Source organism: Fusarium flagelliforme (genome assembly GCF_020744385.1).
Source record: "Fusarium flagelliforme strain FIESC 12 MPI-CAGE-AA-0113 chromosome Unknown B0J16scaffold_4, whole genome shotgun sequence".
NCBI lineage: Eukaryota > Fungi > Ascomycota > Sordariomycetes > Hypocreales > Nectriaceae > Fusarium > Fusarium flagelliforme.
The window spans coordinates 2219141-2239212 of record NW_025763506.1 but is presented as its reverse complement, the minus strand read 5'-3'; the positions used below and the strand labels follow the sequence as shown (position 1 = coordinate 2239212).

The 20072-nt window shown below is 49.4% G+C and overlaps 6 protein-coding genes across 6 annotated transcripts; 3 read left to right on the top strand and 3 right to left on the bottom strand.

Moving 5' to 3' along the window:
- Positions 1-163: 163 nt before the first annotated feature.
- B0J16DRAFT_129653 (uncharacterized protein) lies at positions 164-3476 on the bottom strand. Its single transcript, XM_046121739.1, has one exon. The coding sequence runs from the start codon at positions 3031-3033 to the stop codon at positions 307-309; it is 2727 nt and encodes a 908-aa protein (XP_045982983.1). The 5' UTR covers positions 3034-3476; the 3' UTR covers positions 164-306.
- A 1262-nt stretch (positions 3477-4738) lies between these two features.
- Positions 4739-6828, bottom strand: B0J16DRAFT_355774 (sulfate adenylyltransferase; the record flags this gene model as incomplete). The annotated part of the gene is made up of 5 exons (XM_046129434.1): positions 4739-5934; positions 5984-6132; positions 6191-6373; positions 6431-6458; positions 6660-6828. The coding sequence occupies 5 exons, from the start codon at positions 6826-6828 to the stop codon at positions 4739-4741; spliced, it is 1725 nt and encodes a 574-aa protein (XP_045982982.1).
- Positions 6829-10722: 3894 nt separating this feature from the next.
- On the top strand, positions 10723-13569 carry B0J16DRAFT_320131 (uncharacterized protein; the record flags this gene model as incomplete). The annotated part of the gene is made up of 2 exons (XM_046125551.1): positions 10723-11023; positions 11075-13569. 2 exons carry the CDS (start codon positions 10723-10725, stop codon positions 13567-13569), a joined length of 2796 nt encoding a protein of 931 aa, XP_045982981.1.
- Positions 13570-14765: 1196 nt separating this feature from the next.
- On the top strand, positions 14766-15083 carry B0J16DRAFT_320130 (uncharacterized protein; the record flags this gene model as incomplete). Its single annotated transcript, XM_046125550.1, has 1 exon — positions 14766-15083. The coding sequence occupies one exon, from the start codon at positions 14766-14768 to the stop codon at positions 15081-15083; it is 318 nt and encodes a 105-aa protein (XP_045982980.1).
- Positions 15084-17699: 2616 nt separating this feature from the next.
- On the top strand, positions 17700-18915 carry B0J16DRAFT_129449 (uncharacterized protein). Its single transcript, XM_046121737.1, has 3 exons — positions 17700-17803; positions 17854-18821; positions 18872-18915. Exon 2 carries the CDS (start codon positions 17906-17908, stop codon positions 18644-18646), a length of 741 nt encoding a protein of 246 aa, XP_045982979.1. The 5' UTR covers positions 17700-17803; positions 17854-17905; the 3' UTR covers positions 18647-18821; positions 18872-18915.
- Positions 18891-20033, bottom strand: B0J16DRAFT_129470 (uncharacterized protein). The gene is made up of 3 exons (XM_046121738.1): positions 19918-20033; positions 19526-19862; positions 18891-19467 (listed from the first exon to the last, which is right to left on the bottom strand). The coding sequence occupies exons 2-3, from the start codon at positions 19700-19702 to the stop codon at positions 19135-19137; spliced, it is 510 nt and encodes a 169-aa protein (XP_045982978.1). The 5' UTR covers positions 19703-19862; positions 19918-20033; the 3' UTR covers positions 18891-19134.
- Between the last annotated feature and the right edge of the window lie 39 nt (positions 20034-20072).

The window sequence follows — 20072 nt, the reverse complement described above, 5'->3', positions numbered from 1 at the left end:
AAAATAACAGAGCAGTATGAAAAGCAAAGCAAAAGCTGATATTTTTGATCATGATCAAGGATAACCCATGTCCTCAATCTCCAACGTCGGGCGTACATGTGGTATCTGACAATCATCTTTCACTCATCTCCCTGTTCTGCTCCAACAAGTAGTTACTCAATCAAACAAGCTTTTAGTGACATTTGACATTGAACTGGTGGTTTCGAGTTTTATATGCTGGAAAAAAAGCGCTTCTTTCAAACGTTTCTGTCATCATTCGTGTAATCCTCCATCGCTTCATCGAGTTCTTGGCATCACATCTGATACTCAATCCTCGTCTTCTTCGTTGATTGGCGCAGGTGTTCGTCGCTCCGTACGTCTCTTAGGTCGTCTATGTCGCGAGCTGCTGATGTTGCTGGCCGAATCATCAGGCATAATGTCAATATCGTCCAAAGCCCAGTCGTCATCACTGCCTGGATCGCGATCGCTCTCGCCAGCCCAAGCTGGCCGCTCGTAACCCGAAGATTGTGAGTTACCAGAGTTGGGACCTGAAAGCACATCGATACGACGGCGATTCTGCAGGTTCTGCATCAAACCGGCTCCCCGCTGACGCAATGCATTTCGGACAACTTCAGCCTTCTTGTGTAGTTTTTCAAAGGCATCTTCCAAAGTTTCCATACCCTTGTAGATCTCCCGTTCAATCTCTGCGATGGCTGCCATCTCCATCTCCTCGTCATTGGAAACAGCTTGCCGACTTCCAGGCACGCCACTTGTGTTGACACTAACAAACGAGGCTGGTGTCGTACCTCGGGAGTATACTGAGAAAGGAGTCGTGTTTCTTGAACTGAAAGATGAGGAAGCTCGTGGTCCCGGGCTCATCGTTCGTGTGTTATAGTAGGAACTAGCTGGTGTAGGTCCTCGAGATTCAGGGTGCGGTGTCTGAGGCTCGTCATCGGCTCCGGACCAGAGGAAGCCGTCGAATCGCCCAGAAATAAGGATCTCCCACTCGGAATTGTTGATGTTGGAAAGTGCAACTAGAAGATCGTGAGTGTGGGGGTTTTTGACCAGGTACGTAGCAGACTCGGCATCCCGGGGGACCTGTTGCAATCGGTATAAGCGTTGCAGCGCGAGACCAGTCTTGATAAGAAAATCTGTTCGAGGTCGATGTCCTGGTGTGGGGGCACGAACGGATGACTTAAGCTCCTTAGAGCCGGTCATGATAGCGTTGAAGTAGGGACGGTCTTCAGCATCGAGGTTGGTAAGAATGGCAAAAGATAATGTCTCGTCGTCAACATCCTGAGGTGGTGGCACTGGAGTTTCTCCAGTGTTAGACAACCATCGATCGACGGCAGTTCGGACCTTTTTTGACTGGCGAAGGTAGTGCTCTCTAAACTCCTCCGCAATATCCGGATCCAGTTGGACAGGTGATGCAGGTCGAGGAGGTACATCTCCAGAAATCTCAGCAGCCTTAGTACCGACTTCGGCCAAATCGAAAGGAGGCCACTGTGGAAGCTCAATGCGACCACTCACCCACTCCAAGACATCACCCCAGTTGAGACCATCGTGGATCTCGTGTGGGTTGTCACACATGACGCAGGTACAGCCATAAGGAGGGAGATCGCGAGAAAAGACATTCTCGAGGCGGTCCAACAGCCGACGAGCGACCGAACGATGTCCAGTAGCGACAGCGATTGAGCCCTGCTTGCTGAGTACAGTGTTGTATTGGTCTAGTAGGTTATGAAATGGAGCAAAGAGAGTATCTGTTCCGACAAGGGGAGGATTAGAAGGTCGTGTGCCGTTTTGACGAGGCAGCACCGAAAGAAAGTTTTTAGGAGCCGTATAAGCAAGACCGCCGTTTTGAAGAAGATAGTCGACTCGAGGCATGTCATGCACATCAAGTGCCGGCGGTGGAGGCGGAGGTGGAGGGGCAATGCCGAAAGCAGAGGCAGGAGTCGCCGTTTTTGAATGCAGATTCGAATCGACATCTTGAACATCGATAACCGAGGGGGTCTCACGCTTCGTATCGGGATATGCATGAGGGAAAGGGGCTTGAGTTGGTGTTCTAGGAGAGGAATCCTGGGCACTAGACGGAGAGGATGGACCATCTGCTTCATACTTTCTGTGGCTTCTAGTGGAAGAAGTTCGATGAACAGAGCGATGGGAAGAATTAGAGGCCCGTGAATCAGAACGTCGAATCTTTTCAGCAGAACGATGCGAAGATTTCACATAAGTAGCTTGACTCGAAGCTCCTGATCGGCGACTAACACGGGACCGCTCCTCGTTTCGTGAAGCTGATCGAGAGTGACTGGATAGTCTCGACTTTGATTTCTTGAGCCCAGTCTCTGATGCTGAAGGTTCCTCTGTTGGGGTCTCAATTCTTGGAATTTCGTCTCTGGGTGATTCGGCATTTAACGTTTCCTCTTCATAGGTTTCCTCATTCGTAGGTTCCTCGTCGGCTGGTTCATCCGGGGTTTCTTCGTTTACAGCAGTCTTGTCCGCGTCCAGGTCTGTTGGGGGTGGGCTAGGTGGCGCATTGGAATTGCTACCGCCAGATCGCCTACGGGATGTGAGCTCTTCGGCAGTAGGAGGCGCCGGTGGCTCACGAGTCGGGGGTTTGAGTGATAGAGAATCGCGACTAACGATAGCCTCTTTGCTGTGTGCCTTGCTAAATGATGGATAAGGCATTGAAATACGGTCAGACAAGATAGAAGTCGCTGCTGTCGAGGTCCTTGCAATGTCGGAGCTAGCTAAATCGCTGGTGGAAGCAGTGCGGTGATGCCGACGGTGATGTTCGTCACTTTCTCTATCCTTGCGGTGACGATGGCGGCGACTGGATGTATGAGAAAGACTGTCGCTGGCTTCGCTTCCAAGCTTGCTCCTAGAAGGTCGAGATGTGCGATGTCGGCGGCGCTCAGCGTCCTTATCCCTTTCTCGATCGTGGTCTCTGTCGCGATCTCTGCGCTCCTTTCGTTCGGATTTTGAGCGTCGGATCTTTTCTTTTTCTTGCAGTCGCTCATCAGCCGGGGCCTCGACGTCTTGGTCCTTGGAGGACATGGTTGACCATGGAGCTACGGTGAGAATATCGTATGGTGGTAGTTTCGCGGTTAATGTCGTTGTGGTCGATAATTCCAAACGGGGTTCAAGAAAGCGGTCAAGAATAGTGGGCGCAGTAGGGAGTCGATAGTAATAGCCCCTTAGAGCAATAGAAAAAAAGAAGCCAGGAGGATGCAAGGTAAGATTCAGGCTGCCGAGTGAGAGATAGCACTATGTTGGGCAGACTTGGGATACAACGAAGCAAAAGCGAATTCGTGGAGAGGGGATGGTTGTACTGTAGAAAGTGAGGTGAGTTGCATGAGGAGCTAAGCGCAGTGCGTGCCAGGCTTGGGTTTGGTTGGTCCCTTCCCTGTAAAACAGTCTCAGGTGTACAATCAGGCACTAAGGCAGGAGGATGGGAGTGAAAGGCCCTTCGAGACGTGTACCTCCTTTCCTTCTTCCAGTTTCTCACCGTTAGAAGCACGGCCGAAGATATGTTACAAGAATTAGGCAATTCACTCAATGCTTCCTGGTTCAGGGTCGTATCTTGGTTCCCCAACCTGCGATTTAACAACTCGTCTAAAAGAGGATCGGGAAGCTTGGACTTTCTTGCATGGAAGGTACTTGCTCGGGTAGGAACTTCAACGGTGACGGTCGGTTAGCCCAGGTACAGAGATGATGTCAACCTGCTAATACTAAGCCTGTCGTCAACACGACCATTATTGTACAGTACCTACTGTTGTATGTACCTACCTCTAGGTAGGTATACGCGCAATCTTCACACGACACAGCCCCAACTATCAAGGCTCTCGTTTATGTCTGACTTCCCTTCTTCCAAAACTTGCTTGTGGAGCCTGACAATGTTCAACAACCTAAGTCAACGCTGGGCACGGGCACAGGCACACCCAGGCTTGGCTCTCGAACAGTAAGGCGCAGAAAGAATTAAGCAAAGAACCAATTTAAGTTGCCGCGACCTGTCTAGATTATTTCGTTCCATAGTACTTCCGAGATTTGCAGGGGAGCAGACGGGAGGCTGGGCGTCATCGGGTGACGACCAACCAACCACCTTGATCGCTTGGCTCCCCCCCGTATATATGGGAAACCAGGGTAGAGGTATGACAATGTTCGATAGAGCATTGTAGCTGATATTATTTCCAGAAACGCATGCTAAATATAACATGACTCAAGCGTCTCACTTCAAGGGCTGCCACGCATCGTGTTCTCCATCATCACGACCCATACATACTCTTTCTCACTCCTGCTTATAGCGGTGCTGCCCAATATCAGCCGTCAAGATCCAACGATTCATTAAGCGCGCATATTGTCACGAGCTTTCTCCGGCATCCATTCACAGCCCAACACAACTGACAGCCGTCACATTATTGGATATGATAGGTTGACATGGAAGTCTACAAGCCCACATATCACTTGCATTGCATATTCTCGCTTCTGAAAGTACCTCAGTTGATCATGCTCTTCATTCATCGTATCGGTACTAAATCTACTCCAACACGGTTTCGTCTAAGTATACCAGCAACGTAATGTAACGCAGCACATTCGCGCTTCTTTTCCATATCCATCTCATTCAAATTAACGCCAATTCCGTTTATACTTGCGCTGTTATTTGCAAAGGTTTCGTAGAGCAACAAACCTCCTACTCGAATCGGCAGGCAGGCGGGTATCTCCCTCGGCTAGTCACCGAGATAATTCGTGAAAACATCATCGCTTACAGGCGATCGAGAAGACCGTTGCTCTCGAGGAGCAGAACAATCTGGTGCACGATGGAGCGGACGTTCTGCTTCTCGAGGTCGACAACGAGGTCGGGCTTGGCGGGAGCCTCGTAAGGGTCGTCGACACCGGTGAAGTTCTTGATCTCACCGTTGCGAGCAGCAGCGTAGACGCCCTTGCGGTCGGTCTTCTCACAGTACTCGAGGGGAGTAGCAACATGGACAAGGAAGAAGGGACCGGACTTCTCGACGAGGTCACGGGCAGCCTTGCGGGCATCCTCAAAGGGAGCAATGGGGGCGGCAATGACAGCAGCGCCGGCCTTGGTCAACTCAGAGGCGACGAACGCGATGCGCTGGATGTTGAGGTCGCGGTCCTTGCGGGTGAAACCAAGCTCAGGAGAGAGCTCGTGTCGCACGTTCTCACCGAGCAACATGGAAACGGGACGACCACCACCCTGGTTGAGAGTGGCCTGGAGAGCACGGGCGATCTGGTCCTTTCCGCTGTTCTGGTAACCAGTCATGAAGACGGTGAAACCCTTCTCAGCAGGAAGGGGGTTCTCCTCACGAAGAACCTTGACAACCTCAGGGTAAGAGAACCACTCGGGGATCTCCTTGCCGGTTCGGAGACGGTGTCGGAGCTCAGTACCAGAGATGTTGAGAGTGCGGGTGCCCTCGGGAATCTCGTTGATGGGTAGGTACTCGTCGGAGTCGGGAAGGTAGATCATGGCCTGGAACTCGACCATCTTGATGCCAAGCTCCTCCTGGTGCTCCTGGACGAGAACCTGAGCATCATAAGGACCGTAGTGGTCCTTGCCCTGCTTGTTCTTACCGGGACCGGCGTGGTCACGACCAACGATGAAATGGGTAGCACCGTGGTTCTTGCGGATGATGGCGTGCCAGAGAGCCTCACGAGGACCACCCATTCGCATGGCGAGGGGCAGAAGAGCAAGGGCAGCCATACCGTTGGGGTAACGGGGCAGGAGAGCCTTGTAGACACGGACACGGGTGAAGTGATCGATGTCACCGGGCTTGGTGAGACCGACGACAGGCTGGATGAGGACATTGGCCTGCTGGGAGCGGGCGGCGCGGACCGTCAACTCACGGTGAGCACGGTGCATGGGATTTCGGGTCTGGAAAGCAACGACCTTTTGCCAGCCGAGCTTGTTGAAGTGAGCGCGGAGCTCAGAGGGAGTGACTTGTAAACGTTAGTCGATGTGATTTCTATCATGGCTGCCATTGCTTACATCGGAGGTCGAGGAAGTCGTAGTGCTCAAGACGGTTAATGGCCTCGAGCTTACCACCGACATAAAACTCCTTGGCGGTGTCGAAGAGGTACTTGACACCGGGGTGAGTGTCATCATCGCTGCCGAAGACCTTCTTGGCCTCGTTGACCCTGTGAAGCACCCATATTAGTTATCAATAGCCATAATCGGAGTCACTATGCCACCTACTTGTCAGGTCGGTAAACATCCTCGACGGTCAGGATGGCAAGGTTTCGGTCGTCACGGAAATCGCGGAGGGTGACGCGGGCGCCAGTCTTGATACCAAGCTGGTCGATCTCGGCCTGGCTAACATCGAGGTTGATGGGCATGGAGAAGAGAGCGCCATCGGCAAGACGGTTGTTCTCAACAACGCTGGAAGCTTTTGTTAGCCAATGAAGCAATTAGGTACATATTTTTATGTTAACTTACCCATTGTAATCCTTCTCATTCAAGAAACCTAAGAATTGATTGTCAATGACTGTTCCCTCACGATAAAAAAAAAAGACGTTTCCGTCGCAAACAGCACCGGTAATCGGAGATGCGGGGGCGGGGCACCGCGATTCGTCAACCCTCCGTGCGCGCCATCATCACAGCGGGGGAATAAAAAAGATCGACATAAAATTGAAGAGTAAAAAAAAAAAAAAGTTGTCGCGCATACCTTCGAGGGGAGAGAAACCACCGTTAAGGATAAGCTCAAGATCGCAAAGGTGTCGCTCGCTGAGTGTGAGGGCAGGAAGCTGCTGAGCCTCAGCCTCGAGCTCGGATTGGCGAGGCAGGTCACGGGCGAAGAGGTCCTTGAGGACACCACCATGAGGAGTGTTGGCCATTGTGCTGTGAGGGTTTGTGGTGTTTTTGGGAGAGTTAACAAAAATTGAAACTTCAGGAGCCGAGTCGAGTCGAATCTCTCGGGGTTGTATTAACAAAACAGAAACCGAAGTCAGAGAACGCAATCGGGGGTGTCAACGACTGCACAGATGTTATCCGGTATAAGACAACGAACAGGAACAGAGGACGAGAACGAGAAGAATGAGAATCAGTAGCGGAGAAGGACTTGGTTCGATTTTAAATCATCTACCAGCGGTAATACCAAAAAGTACCTCGATCCTCATGCTCATCCACCTCGCCTTCTACATCCACCCTGTCATGATTAGTCTCCTCTCCCCGTCCCTAGTTCAAACAATGATTACTGGGGTTAGATGGATAGGAGGGGTGTAACCAGAAATCGCAGCGAGTCCAAGAACGAGTAAGAGATGGGAAAAATTGCGTGTCCATTGGCAAAACGGACGAAATCGGCCACTGCGTCCAATTGCCTTGTGTTGAACGGGCCGCCAAACCATCGCATAGACCAAACTCGCGGCCCTCACCGTCAGAAAGAGGAAAGAATTAATGGGGTTGCGGTTTTTAGCTCTCAATGACGTGCTCGGGACTTGAGGCTTATACATGCCGCCGACGAAGCGAGAGACCAATCAGGTACTGTATTACCAGTCACGGCGGCGCTAGGTACCTAGGTCGTCGGAGCATCGCTCTCGGGCGGCCATAAACAACTTGGAGAATCATGATGACAGATTCAGGTAGAGGCGACGGTTTCCGAGGAGAGGCTCTGTTGTACAACTCACAATACTAAACACAATGGCTTGGATACCTCTACTGTTGCTGTAATTGTGCAACTGTAGAGCTTACAAACTTACGGGGACCAAAGGTGGGATGTACAACATGGATCATCATTTTCCTATTTCAATCTTCCATGGTTAACAAACCAGTTCCTGGTACCTCAAGGCTTGGAAATACTGTAATACTGCAGTGCCATACTTGGGCACCTAGGTTGCAGTGAAATCTTCAACCGCTGCAGCTGCAGTAGAGGCCCTCTTTAACCCCCCAATCTATCGTAAGTCTGCATCTCGGTATCCATCTTCATCGCAAGGGTAAGAATGCGAACAAGAGATCCTGCGGACATGTTCCATGGCACAACCACCCATTCATCCACATATAACCCACGTTTTTATCCATTCATACCCACCATCCGTTTTCTGAGAATGAGCGACAGCTGTGTCCTTTCCAATATTGGCATATTGTTATGCTAGGAAGCTGATCTGAGTACCCCCTTGGCTTATCATGATGCCTGTAGCTTATCTCAACACTTCAACGAGCTTTCTATCTCATGTCAATCCTTAAAATCACCATTTTTCTTGAACCCGGCCCTCTTCCTCCGCAGCCTCGCATCTCAAAAAGTGGTTGCTGGGATAGTCCCGCCGACTGGGGCGTGAGGTTTCCCGAGTCAATGCGGTTGTCGGGCGATCGCCCGACAAAAGGTGGGCGGAGGCAAGGAGAGAAAAAAAAAAAGAAGCGCGGTTCTTGTTCCCCCTCAGTCATGATAGATGAAGGTTCTTTTCTTAGTAATCGCGCAATCCTCTGACGTTAATGCGACAATTTCTTTATAGTTAGCTCGACCGATCGACAAAGTCATGCAGAAGCAGAACTTCTCGATATTTGGAGACTCCCCCCATTGAATTCTCTTCAGACCAAGTCGTTCACCTGTAAAGACAAGGATTCGATGGTTGGTCAGCATCCAACCATCTGCGCTGCACCATTGGGTTTCGTAGCAGAGGCAGAGTGCCTATTGTTGGTAACTCCCCTGGCGATCAGGTTTAGCACAAAATATGGGCAAGTATTGTCCAATACTTGACCGTTGTCGGCATAGTTATCCTCTAACGGCCGTATTCTTCCTCGACTTCAGTTTAGTGAGAGTGTTTCTCATCTATATACTGATAGGAGACGCAACAGCTTCATGAGGATAAGGTCAACTTTGAACACAACGGCACAGTTCGTTATGAATATGCTGATGGGTGAAGGTTGTCTTCTTGAACATCCATTCTTAGGTCGGTTCAATGCCAACTTTGAGACAACAATCTACGAGGCCTCAGTGTTTTGAAATACGAGAAAAAGGGCGGTGCAAGCTTTGTCAGCCTCCAATTAGATGCTCATTTTGTGGCTTTCAGTCGCCATCTAGTTAGTAGTTAGGTAGTAGGTATTGCCAAGTCCCAGTCTTTCATCAGGCCCCATTTGTATCCAGCTTGTATGAGGAAGCCAAGAATCATCACTACGGGGCTGCCTTTGCTACTAACAGTCTGGAAGAAACGTTTTCGTTGTTTAACTTATACCGCAATCCAACCAGCTCGTCGCTTGCTGCAGGGTCGATCAGGAGTATCTGCCGGTCGGGCTAGCCGCTTTGTAAAAAGTGGTGGTTGGCAGCAGAGGATAATTAGCGCCTACAGCTCCCGGAAAAAGAAGCGCTTCTACGAATATAGAACCCAAATATAGTAATGCCTACAGGGAAGAGCCATAGTCATAGCATGGATGCATGATTCGAACCCAACTGCTCTCTAATTGTGGCAAATGGTTGATGATGGAAGGTCTGCAAGATGTGCACCATAACCCACCAAGTCTCACGCGATTGTCTCAACAAGAGTAATGCTCCCTACCTAGTAGGTATACACATAGTTTTCATCGGCCGTGCAACGTACGTAGCGGATACATAGAGTGATGAATTCGTAACGAATGTGTGGCCGCCGTTGTCAGTTGATAAGCTCGTCTTCCCCAACTGTACCCAATCATAGATCTCCCCTCCTACTGCCAAGTTTGAAAAAGATGCCGCAATCGTTGGAAGCTCGACACGTGGAAAGGATAATTCCCCGCCTCTTAAATTTTGGCTTTGAAGAAGCGCTGCTGGCCAATCGATACAAGCCAACTCCCCGAGGAAAGATGCTCGAGTCGTGTTGCATTATTCAAACTACATATGACTTGGGGGAAAAAAGGACTCTGTCGCGTGAGCTTCATTTAATTCACTGACCGGAGTATTCTGTAAGCGAAACGAGAAGCATCTGCGTGAGATAGTCAATTTAATTGCGCGCAAGTCACCTTGAAAGATAGGTAGATAATTGGGAAGGTGCAATCTGGATTAGGTTAGTACTTACCTTTGTACAGAGTACCCAGGTTAGTAGCTTGCGACGCTTTCCTCTCCAAATTTTAGAAGCTTGGCCAGAAAATGTGGTTGGCTTCTCCAAGACCTTATTCCCAACCTTCCTTGTTTTCGCAACTTGTACTATTAGGTTCTTGTCGTCATCATAGCTCGGGTGTCTTGAAGATACCGATTCTACCAAATTGAGTTGAATGAGCCATATCGTGTTTCTCAGATTTTATTAATCTTCGGCGAGTTCACAACCGTCGGGTCGACTCTCCTTCCCCTAATTAGAGCCCCTGCAGCGCCAACCTTAAATTCCCGTCGATCTTTAGCCGCGCCACTATTGTGTCTTGGGCTACGTCAAACAAACACGAGAAATCTTGCATTCGCACAAAGAACACCAAGCTTTAATCTCCCGTTACTCGACGTCTCCTGTCTCCTCTTCTCTGGCAAACCTTCCGATGTTCGACTATTCGTAACGACTGGTTTACACTTTGCGACGACTTCTGACCGCTAGGATAGCGGCTTGCGAACGAAAATACCCACCGCGAACATCAATTCTGAGACCTGCATTTCCCAAGCTTCATGTCCGAATCGACCGATTTTCCACCGTCGGACTCCTCAACCTCACTATACGCTCCCATTCATTCTCCAAATAGCGAACGACTTCCGATAGCGATATTTGTATCGTAGAATCCGCCCAGGCGGGTTCGCCCGCATTCCGCCTTTTCCGACCCCTTACCATCATTTATCGATCGTCAAAATGTTCGCGGTTCAACGGCCCTCAGCAGCATCCTTTTGCTTCTTTGCGGCTCTGGGTGTTATCCCAACTGTATTCGGCCAGGATAAGATCTTCATAAATGGGACGGGCGACGATGGTGTATTCCACGACCGTCTAGACGTTAGCAGGACCCCTTCGCTCTACACTGGCGACTTCGACGACTGCTTAAATGATGGAAGTTTGTTCAATGTAACTGGCTTTGACACAGCTTATTACTCCGACAACCTCACTGTATCATTTCATCTATACGGAAGCTCCAATATCCGTCGTGAAAATGTCATGAGTGAGTTATGAAATCTATCCTGCCTTTCCGCCTCTTCTGACCAGATTCCAGTGCATCTCTCTATCGAGGTCTATGGGGAGGAGCGTTTCAATAAGACTTACGATCCATGCGCGGCTAACATCACAAGTCTCTGTCCGCTTGAGGCCGGAGAGCTTATCAACGCATATATCACTACTTCGATTTCGGCTGATGATATCGCTGGCATTCCGTCAATCGCTTTGAACGTTCCTGACTTGGAAGGATTCTCCCGCCTGCGGATTTTTGCCAACTCGACACAAACCGAAATTGGATGTTTCCAGGCCACCATGAGCAACGGCAGGACTTTCTCACAGCCAGAGATCGTCGGAACGATCCTAGGAGTTTTCACCGTGTTTGCAGTCCTGGCCTCGTTTGCAACTGCTATCTACGGCGTGCAAATCCAGCACATGAGAATGCATTATGCCCATTCGTTCTCAATCTTGATCATTTTTGAGACTTTCCAGTCGATCTTTTTCTCAGGGGCGCTGTCTGTCAACTGGCCTGCTTTACTTCCGGCCTGGTGGAGCAATTTTGCCTGGACCGCTGGCATGTTCGCGACCGACGATATGATCGAGGCTATCAGTCCCTTCGCAGGCGTTTCAGGCAATGCGAGCCAGGTTGGCTCTGCAGGTTCGATTCCTATCAACAATGGAGGTGGTCTGGCCCAACAAATCTTCGGCAGAAACCTACAGAGTCGCGCTATTGTTCAGCAAGATGACATTCTACACTCTCTCGTTCGCCGGGCTGATTTCAACTCTAGCAATCCATATGACTATAGTTGGGCCGGAGGACCTCGGAATCCAGGAATGCCACTACCAGGCGACTACTCTGGCTTTCCGGGAGTTTTATCTGTACTTGGGATCCCTCGGAATGATGCGTTCATTATTGGTCTTATTTGGCTTCTTGTCGTCTTGCTAGCCATCGCCCTTTTCATAACGTTTGCCAAGCTCGCACTTGAGTTATGCGCCAAGTGCAAATTGACCAAGTCAGATGGCTTCGACTACTTCCGCTCGCACTGGCTTGGATATCTGGTAGCAGGCTTGTTGCGAACTCTCTTCATAGCGTTCTTCGTCATGACAACCCTTACGCTGTTCCAATTCTCGATCAATGGGCCTCCGGGACCAACTGCAATCGCCGCCGTCATCTTTGTTATGTTTATGGGGTTCGCCGGTTTTACAGCCTATGCTTGCTCGACAAGATTGCGTGAAGGCAAATATGAGGTTGTGTCTGACACTCTGCGCTTTGAGCAAGGCAAGATTCTGAAAAAGATCCCATTTGTTGCGACGACTCTTGAGAGTTCTATAGGCGAGGAGGAACAAGCACAGAAGCCACGCCTGTTTGCCAGCTTGCCAATCCGACGTATCAGGTTTGTTGACAAAGACCCCGAGCGACCCAAAGTTCACCAAGATGAGCCTTACATCAAGCGTTTTGGGTGGCTTTCGGCTCGATATCGACTCTCGCGATGGTGGTTTTTCACAGTGTACCTGGCTTACCAATTTGTGCGCGCATGTTTTATCGGTGGAGGCCGTGCGAGCCCCTTGGCCCAAGTCTATGGTCTCTTTATATTTGAGATCATTTCTCTAACCATCATCATCAAACTCAAGCCCTTCGAGGGTTCCCGTAACACAACATCGGCCATCTGGTTACTTTCAATCTCCAAGATTGTTACCACTGGCCTTTCCATCGCCTTCTTGCGAACTCTGAATTTGAGCCGCGTTGCAGCGACAGCTATTGGCATGATAATTCTTGTGGTCCAATGTTTTCTTGCGGCGGCTATCTTGGTTCTTATTGTGCTCGGCATGGTATCCACGTGGATGTCCTTGTCCCGGAACCGTGAGAATTTCCCCGAGAAAATTGATGATCTTCGTGTCCGGTACTTCGAACACATGGAGGATAGAGCGGGCACCTCGAAGCCCAAAGAGGACGACGTGGACGAACTTGAAGAACTGTCGAAATCCATCTTCAGCGTGAGCAATGTGAGGCGTAACACCCAAAACAACGCGTTCCCAACATTGGAGGGCACGAGATCCCAAGTCCCGTCTCATCCAGCGCATCCACTGAACCGACCGCGCCGGACAAATAGTGCTAGCTCCCGGCACTCGGTCAATAGTCTGCCTCGGAGTGGTCGCACCCATCGTGCTTCATGGAGTTCAAAGGATTTTGCACAGTGGGATGCTGATATGAACAGGGGCGACACGTCCCGGATCAGCCGCATGCGAAGCAGCTCGTTACGCGTGCAAGCATCCAAATACTCCGTAAGCCGGCCACCAATGACACCGACTCGAGAGTCTGCCGAGTTTCCTCGTATGAGTGTCAACGCTGTGGACAAGGACGCGATTGCTCAAGATAAAATCGAAGAGAATGTCACCACTCCGAAGAGAAGAAAGAGAACTGTCAGTTGGGCCGACCAGAGCTCGATATGCGAAGAGCCCTCCGAAGAGGTTCCAAAGAATGACGACAAGCCGCTGGAGAAGATTAACTCGACGGGGGGTCGAGATGAAGCAACCGCGACAAAGCCCGAAGAATAATTGCCGCCTGTCTACTACGGAGATTCTGGATTTTCATCACGCAAGACGATCATCGTCTCCCTGCATTTGCATTTGGAATTTAATCACGACCCTTACGCTTTGCACTTACCCAGATTCCCCATATCGCCAGTCAGTAAATCTCAACTGCTGGACATTAAACGTATGCATTTTGTAAATCCAAGCATGTTGCTGTCTTCCTGCAGGGACAGGAAGCAGTTTGCGAGTTTTGTTTTTTTACCGTTGGATTTATATCGAGATGAGGCATGAACACACAAACGACTATAGAGTCTGGTCAACAATGATGTCTGGAGTTTCACGATGGGAATTTCAGATTGAGAATACATGGCATAGATAGTTAATTTCATCATTTTATGACATAACTGTGTCTTAGGCTGGCGTGATCTCGTATCGATCGATATACAAGACAGCAGATGATGTTTATTGGTAAGAAATGCATTTACTGTTACATTCCTTCAGAATCGTCTAGATATCCAAGGCGGACAGATGCCAGTGCGCTCCAAGTGCCGCAAAATATAAGCCTTGTCATATAGCCCATTACCTAGTCGAAAAAGGCGTGTTGCACGATTATCCTCATGTCTAACACAGAAGATATTGGCATATACCAGGATAGCTATTAATAAAACGTAAACTGGGCATCCAGACATCACATCGGGTTGCCATGATGATTTTGTTGTATGTATTCCTGACTCCTTCAGATGTGAAAGGTCGGGTTCTCCGAAGTCGCACGCTCTCAACCTTCAAACAACTGAGCTCTTAGCTTTGTGCTCTTACAAATAGCGAACCACGTTTGTGCTCTATTGTTTAACTGCGAGCTCCTCATGATGTGCTCATTTGGCCGCTCAATCGCCGCGCAGCCCTGTCTGTTATCGTCTGCAAAGCAAACGAACATTCATTTTCTGCCCACTCATGCAAAGAACCCCTCGTTTTCAAATGATCTTTGTTTTAATTGTTCTTTCCATTGTCGAGAAATGCTGCGTTAATGGCAGAGATTGCCAATGAAGCATCCGAGTTCCTTCGTTGTTCCTTCTCTACGAGTCCCTTTTCTTCCAAGATCTGTAACAACTGACATTTCCTTCCTCGCTGGTTGCCGACAACTCTGCGAGAATCAATCGATCTTTGCAAAAGCAGAAGTACCATCACTACAGTCTAGTACTTTTCGTCACTCGCTATTAAGAATGTCTGATAATCATAACAACCACAAGAACAGTGACTCTCAGCCCCTGAGCGAGGAGACCCGCGAAGATCTCCGTCGCATGACCCTTGGTCTCACTGACCAGAAGACCATCGACACCCTCACTCGAGTCGGTATGATGGCTAAGAATAAGCGAGAGAGCTCTCGGGCTCATCGTGAGCAGGCCACCGCCCGTGCCGAGGCTGAAAAGGAAGCGACCGCCAAGAAGAAGGGCACTCTCGTCGAGGAGACTGCTGATGAGGACGACGGTGCCCAGGATGGAGGCACCGAGTCTTGCAAGGAAAGAAACAAGCAGACTTAGGTTGTTCTCTTACGATATGGATCTCGCCTTCTGTACCTTATGAGCTTTGATAAGACTGCGCTTAGGGTAAGATGTCATGATTCAGGCAGGCGCTCTACTTTTGTCGCCAATACTTACAATACCCTAGATGTCCTGTTCGGCTATGGCATACCAGTATGTTATCGAAACATGCGATCGGAATACAGACCCCGGAGTTCCTGTCTCGGCAGAGACAGACTGGGACTGGGAACGATGGAGATAGTGTATGGACCGTGGAGGATCGGAATACCTGTGACTTCGGAAGGGGCGTGAACCGATTACTTTTCAGAACAAGATCTTTGCCCTTACTTCTTTTGTTCTTGTCTGTCTTGCTAGGCATAGCGAAGCAGGGTATTTGTTCTTTTTTCTTCAACGGTCACAATATACAGAAGCAACGACATCTGTTATCATGCTGTACAAACAGTGACAGTCTTCCTTGCATGGGTTCGGTAGAGTGACCGTGCAAAATCCGTGATCTATCTGTGTCCGCCTGCATTAGTGTGAGACAAACAGCTCGACCTGCAACGCCCATTTGTACTTTTAGAGCCCGGCATTAAGGGTAGATCAAACAATGGCCTTTTGAGGAGTCAGATCATATTCAAGATGAAAGTTCCAGTGATCGAGACTTTACACAGTTGGAGATGAACGAGTGACAAGTACATATGTGATGTTTCTGCTGGCTGCAGGAACCTCGTAACGCAGCGGGACTAGATCTGTCTTACCCGAGGAAGCACGTTCATTGTGATCATCACCTTATTTTCCCTTTTGCTTTCACCATGCAGATGGCCCCGAAGCGCCTCTATGCTGTGTTCCGTCTCCCCGGTCTGGGGAATCAAGAGCGCCAACGACACTAATAATTGCGGACGGATATCACTCCGAGATGGCACGTACTATAGTATGTTATCTGAACCCCAGGACTGTACTGTACTGGCTATACTAATCGATATATCAAGGCAAACCTCAGCAACAGGGGACCCTTGTCAGACCTACCGCAACCTGCAATGTACACGTCTTGGCAGGCTCCGGCCAAATTTGTGTGGCCACGGCATAATCCTGAGACAATCAAATCGCATGTTGTTTCCGTCTCACGGCACCAACGATGCACTAAGATCTACTCTTGATTTGAGGCCCCAAGACCCAAGTCAAGCTCGCAGAGGCTAGCCAAGCTAGGAAATTCGACAACGCAGATGAACACCATTTACGATACTCAGTCCTGAGATGTCAGTCCCGTACAGACAAGATACAAGGGTCAAGCTTAAATGACACGATAATGACATTATTCCCTCGACACCCTTCCATTACTATCTCCACTGATCTTGCGTTCAAGGATCTAGATCGTAAGCGAAGTTGCTTCGGGATCGAGCCAAATGAGGGTCGGCTGCCAGATCTATGTTAAAGAGACCCATCGAGGGCGTGGTCTAACTCATGCTTGTTTATTCTTATTCACACGAGATAAGATATAGCCCACTTAAGTTCTCGATCCTTTTCTCCGACTTGAGATGCCTAGGAACTGTACATCCGAGAACTTTGCTGTGCCGCAGCCCGATCGAGAGACATAACTTCACACCCACTGCGCCTGCGGAGTCTGCCGCATCAGTTCATAACTGTTAATTAACGTCTGCGTTGGCACCTAGCGGTTTGGTTACAACAGCATATACGGATAGTTGCTTCTGGTCTCTCTTCTGCATTCAAGCGAGCAAGGGTACTATGCTTTAGCCTGCTTATCCCAGACGACACCCGCCAGACATCCAGACTCTTACGGACACTCTTAGGCTTTGTAATCATGTGCCGTCTGTAAATATCCGCAACTAGGTGCAAGGGTGAACCGCGAAGGGTTTATATCAGTAATCGCTCGTTTCGCGAACAGACAGAAATTATCCGCTATCGGGACTTTGAACCGAGCCGATCGATATAGGAGGGGGGAAAAGCAAGAGTGCATATCGTAAAGGAGACCCCTGGATAGACGATAGCCTTCCGCAACGCCATCTGTCTGGCCATCTGAAGGTAGTGACAAGTGGAGTGATGACATATTTGCTTCTTCCTCTTTTTCTTCTTCGCGGCCGATCTGATCCTACCATCGCATGTTAGAGACTCGTGCATATACTGATGTGATGAGACAAGACAAGACAAACGTGGCGGCGCCATAAACAAACGCTCAAGTACTGTACTCGACACTCGGAGTAAAGCTACCCTTCATCTGCTGCAATAATGGGGAGATCTCGGTGTACTGTGGGAAGTTGGCGCCATGTATGCGGGACGGAATATTCAGGTCGCTTTATGCCGGGCAGCTCAGGACAAATTTTAGGCTGTTTGTTCTTGCAGCCTACTGAGGTAGGTAGTTAAGATTAGATATCGAGTCTCCCGATGCTCCTAAGACCAATGATCTGCAAGTAGAGCGGTTTTCTAGCCTTAAGCGGTGGAAGTTTGGGGCTGAGGTTTAACAAAAGAAGAGTGTATCCGTAGGGCTGCACCGTTTACTTGACATCTGCAACTAAAGTTGATCTTATTGACCGAACGAGTTCCAGGACAAGATACATACACCCTTGATCTGTTGTCCTGAGGCCATTGTCATCGTCACCACTTCATTAATAAACCAATCGCGCCGACCAAGAGCCATTCATCTTCAAACACACACTCGCCAGTTATTAACATGCTTTTTGTTAGTCACTTCTGTCGTATCCATCTCAATATCCTCCTCTCAGGTAACTGCACTCTTCTTAGAAACTCTGCCCTCGGTATTTACCTGGCTTAGCTGAAAATCTCCTAGCTCGACACAACACAGTGTCCTCATAGGTTCCATTGCCATGGCAGAGGATCAGCCTCGATTCAACGTCAGAGGCCCTCAGCCGGACCATAACATGGTTTCCAAATCTCCCCAAGAATCCTACGCTGCCAATGCACCTAGCTCGACCCCGGCCCTGATCCTTGACCCTGGAACTTGTCCGTCCCGAGCCGCCTCAGACACCGGTCCAGACGACCAGAAAAGCATCAAAACCGTCTACTCTGAACAAGAGAAAATTCTTAGTAGAGCTGCAGATGCCCCGTGGTATCCATATGCTCTTCGCTTCCTGGCCCAGGTTCCTCGAAGCGACGCAGACTGGTCTCGACATATCTCTTGCAATAGGGACATACGTTCTCTGTGCCATCAGCTCAAGTTACCTTCGTTATGCCAGGGGTTAGAAGGTCGTCTTGACTGGTCTCGTCTCTTCGACGAGTGTTCGCAGTATCTCACCCAGATCTGCAATAACCCCCCTCTTGCTTCTTTCTTCTCCATAATCTTTGTAGCAACATGCCAGGTTGCGTTGGTGAAGGGCTGCCCGCGCAAAATAGTGCTAAGGGGCTTAGAGTCTTGTGCAAGACATTGCGGTGTGGCAGACAGTGAGTTAACAGAAATCGTATTAGACAGCGTCAGAGAAGGGGTCATCATAGGGATCCAATTATTGAAGGAGTATACAAGAGTAGTAGGCTGTCGTGCTAGCGAGATTCCTTTGCATGGTACGTTTGAGAAAATCCTGATGTTCATTCTGGGAAGACCCCATCCCTAAGACTTCTTCTTCTTCTAGCACAAAGCTGTTTGCAACTATTCCAGCGTTGCGACTCAGCCTGCTTCTCTTTCATTAAAAGCCACATCCCATCAACATACCGACCAACAACTCCCCTGCAGTCCGAGTGCCTGGAAATCCCCACGCTTGTTTGGGACCTCTTAGATCATAAGATAAAGTCTGTTCGCAACCTCATGGACTTCGATCTTGGAGCTGACGCACTCCCAGGTACCAAGTTATCTGTCGCATCCTGTGCCCTGAGAAGGCCGATTGGGTTTGTGGGTATAGCAGTGTTGATATGACCGATGTCATGGAATTCGATGAACGGGACGATGGCGATACTTGAGGTGGTCGTCTGAGTATCAGACCGATGCCCGTGATTAGTTTTGGCGATAGCTCAAGCTACCATGCTTTGGAGGTAGTAGAGATGGAGTGGAGGACGGCTTTTCTTCAGCTTGTAAGAGCGTATTCGATACCTGACGAACGATGATTCACCAGACGTGATATTCTGGACATGGCGCTGTCTGGAAGAGGATATAGATGAATCGAACACTCCCATTCCCCCGAAATTCAAATCCCATTTCGTTCAAGTGGATGAGGGTCCGCGGATCCCAATCGTGAGAGACCCGGCTGTTACTTCCTCGTGGAAGCAAATCTATCTTCGCATTTCCGTTGCTCAAAGGAACGAGAAGTGCAGTGGAATTCTGCCCTGGCCAGAGTGCGCTTCCCTTCTGCAGTCTAAAAGCTTCGGATCGGAAACTGGGTCTATGAAGATCACTGATGATTAGACCACAGCCGCTGGCCCATCTGGCGAGAGGTCCATTCTACAATATCTGGTTAGCCGACACTCGATGGATACAGTACGTGAAGCTCGATACATACCATGCCCCGTATGACTTCCTCGCTTAATTCCTCGCATAACTTGTCCAAGCCATATGAACCTAGTCTCGATCGCTTCTCCGCTGGTGTCGAAGTAAGAACCTCAACAATGGCTTTCTCTTGTAAAGACTTGATTTGGTCGTCGAAGCGATATACTTCGTAGCGTGGTTCCTGTGCCATGGTTGGGGGACACTGTGGAACAATGGGTAAGCCTCAGAAAACGCAGAGCTCAACGTTAATAATGGGTGGCGGAGATAGGCTGAGAAAGACAGGATTCGTAATACAGGCGCTGAGAGGGTGCGCACGGGAATAGCGCCTTTTATGCATCATGTGTGATTGACTGACAGTCTATTAATTATCCAAGTGAAAGCACATGCGAACGCCGAGTTGCTCACCTGAAGCAGCAGCTGTGGTTTGTTTCTACAGTGCAGTGCCCGTACGTATGTACATGGGTAGTACGCAAAGCAAGGCTCCTGGGGTGAGCCCAGTCGGTATAATAGTCCGATACTGTGCATCTGACTTGAAGGGCTCCCTCGATAAGCATTGCATT

Coding starts and splice junctions, on each gene's coding strand:
- B0J16DRAFT_129653 (XM_046121739.1), bottom strand. CDS start 3,033: ATGTCCTCCAAGGACCAAGACGTCGAGGCCCCGGCTGATGAGCGACTG.
- B0J16DRAFT_129449 (XM_046121737.1), top strand. CDS start 17,906: ATGGCAGAGGATCAGCCTCGATTCAACGTCAGAGGCCCTCAGCCGGAC.
- B0J16DRAFT_129470 (XM_046121738.1), bottom strand. CDS start 19,702: ATGGCACAGGAACCACGCTACGAAGTATATCGCTTCGACGACCAAATC. Junction 19,468..19,525: donor AGGAAGTCATACGGGGCATG/GTATGTATCGAG, acceptor CAGATATTGTAG/AATGGACCTCTCGCCAGATG.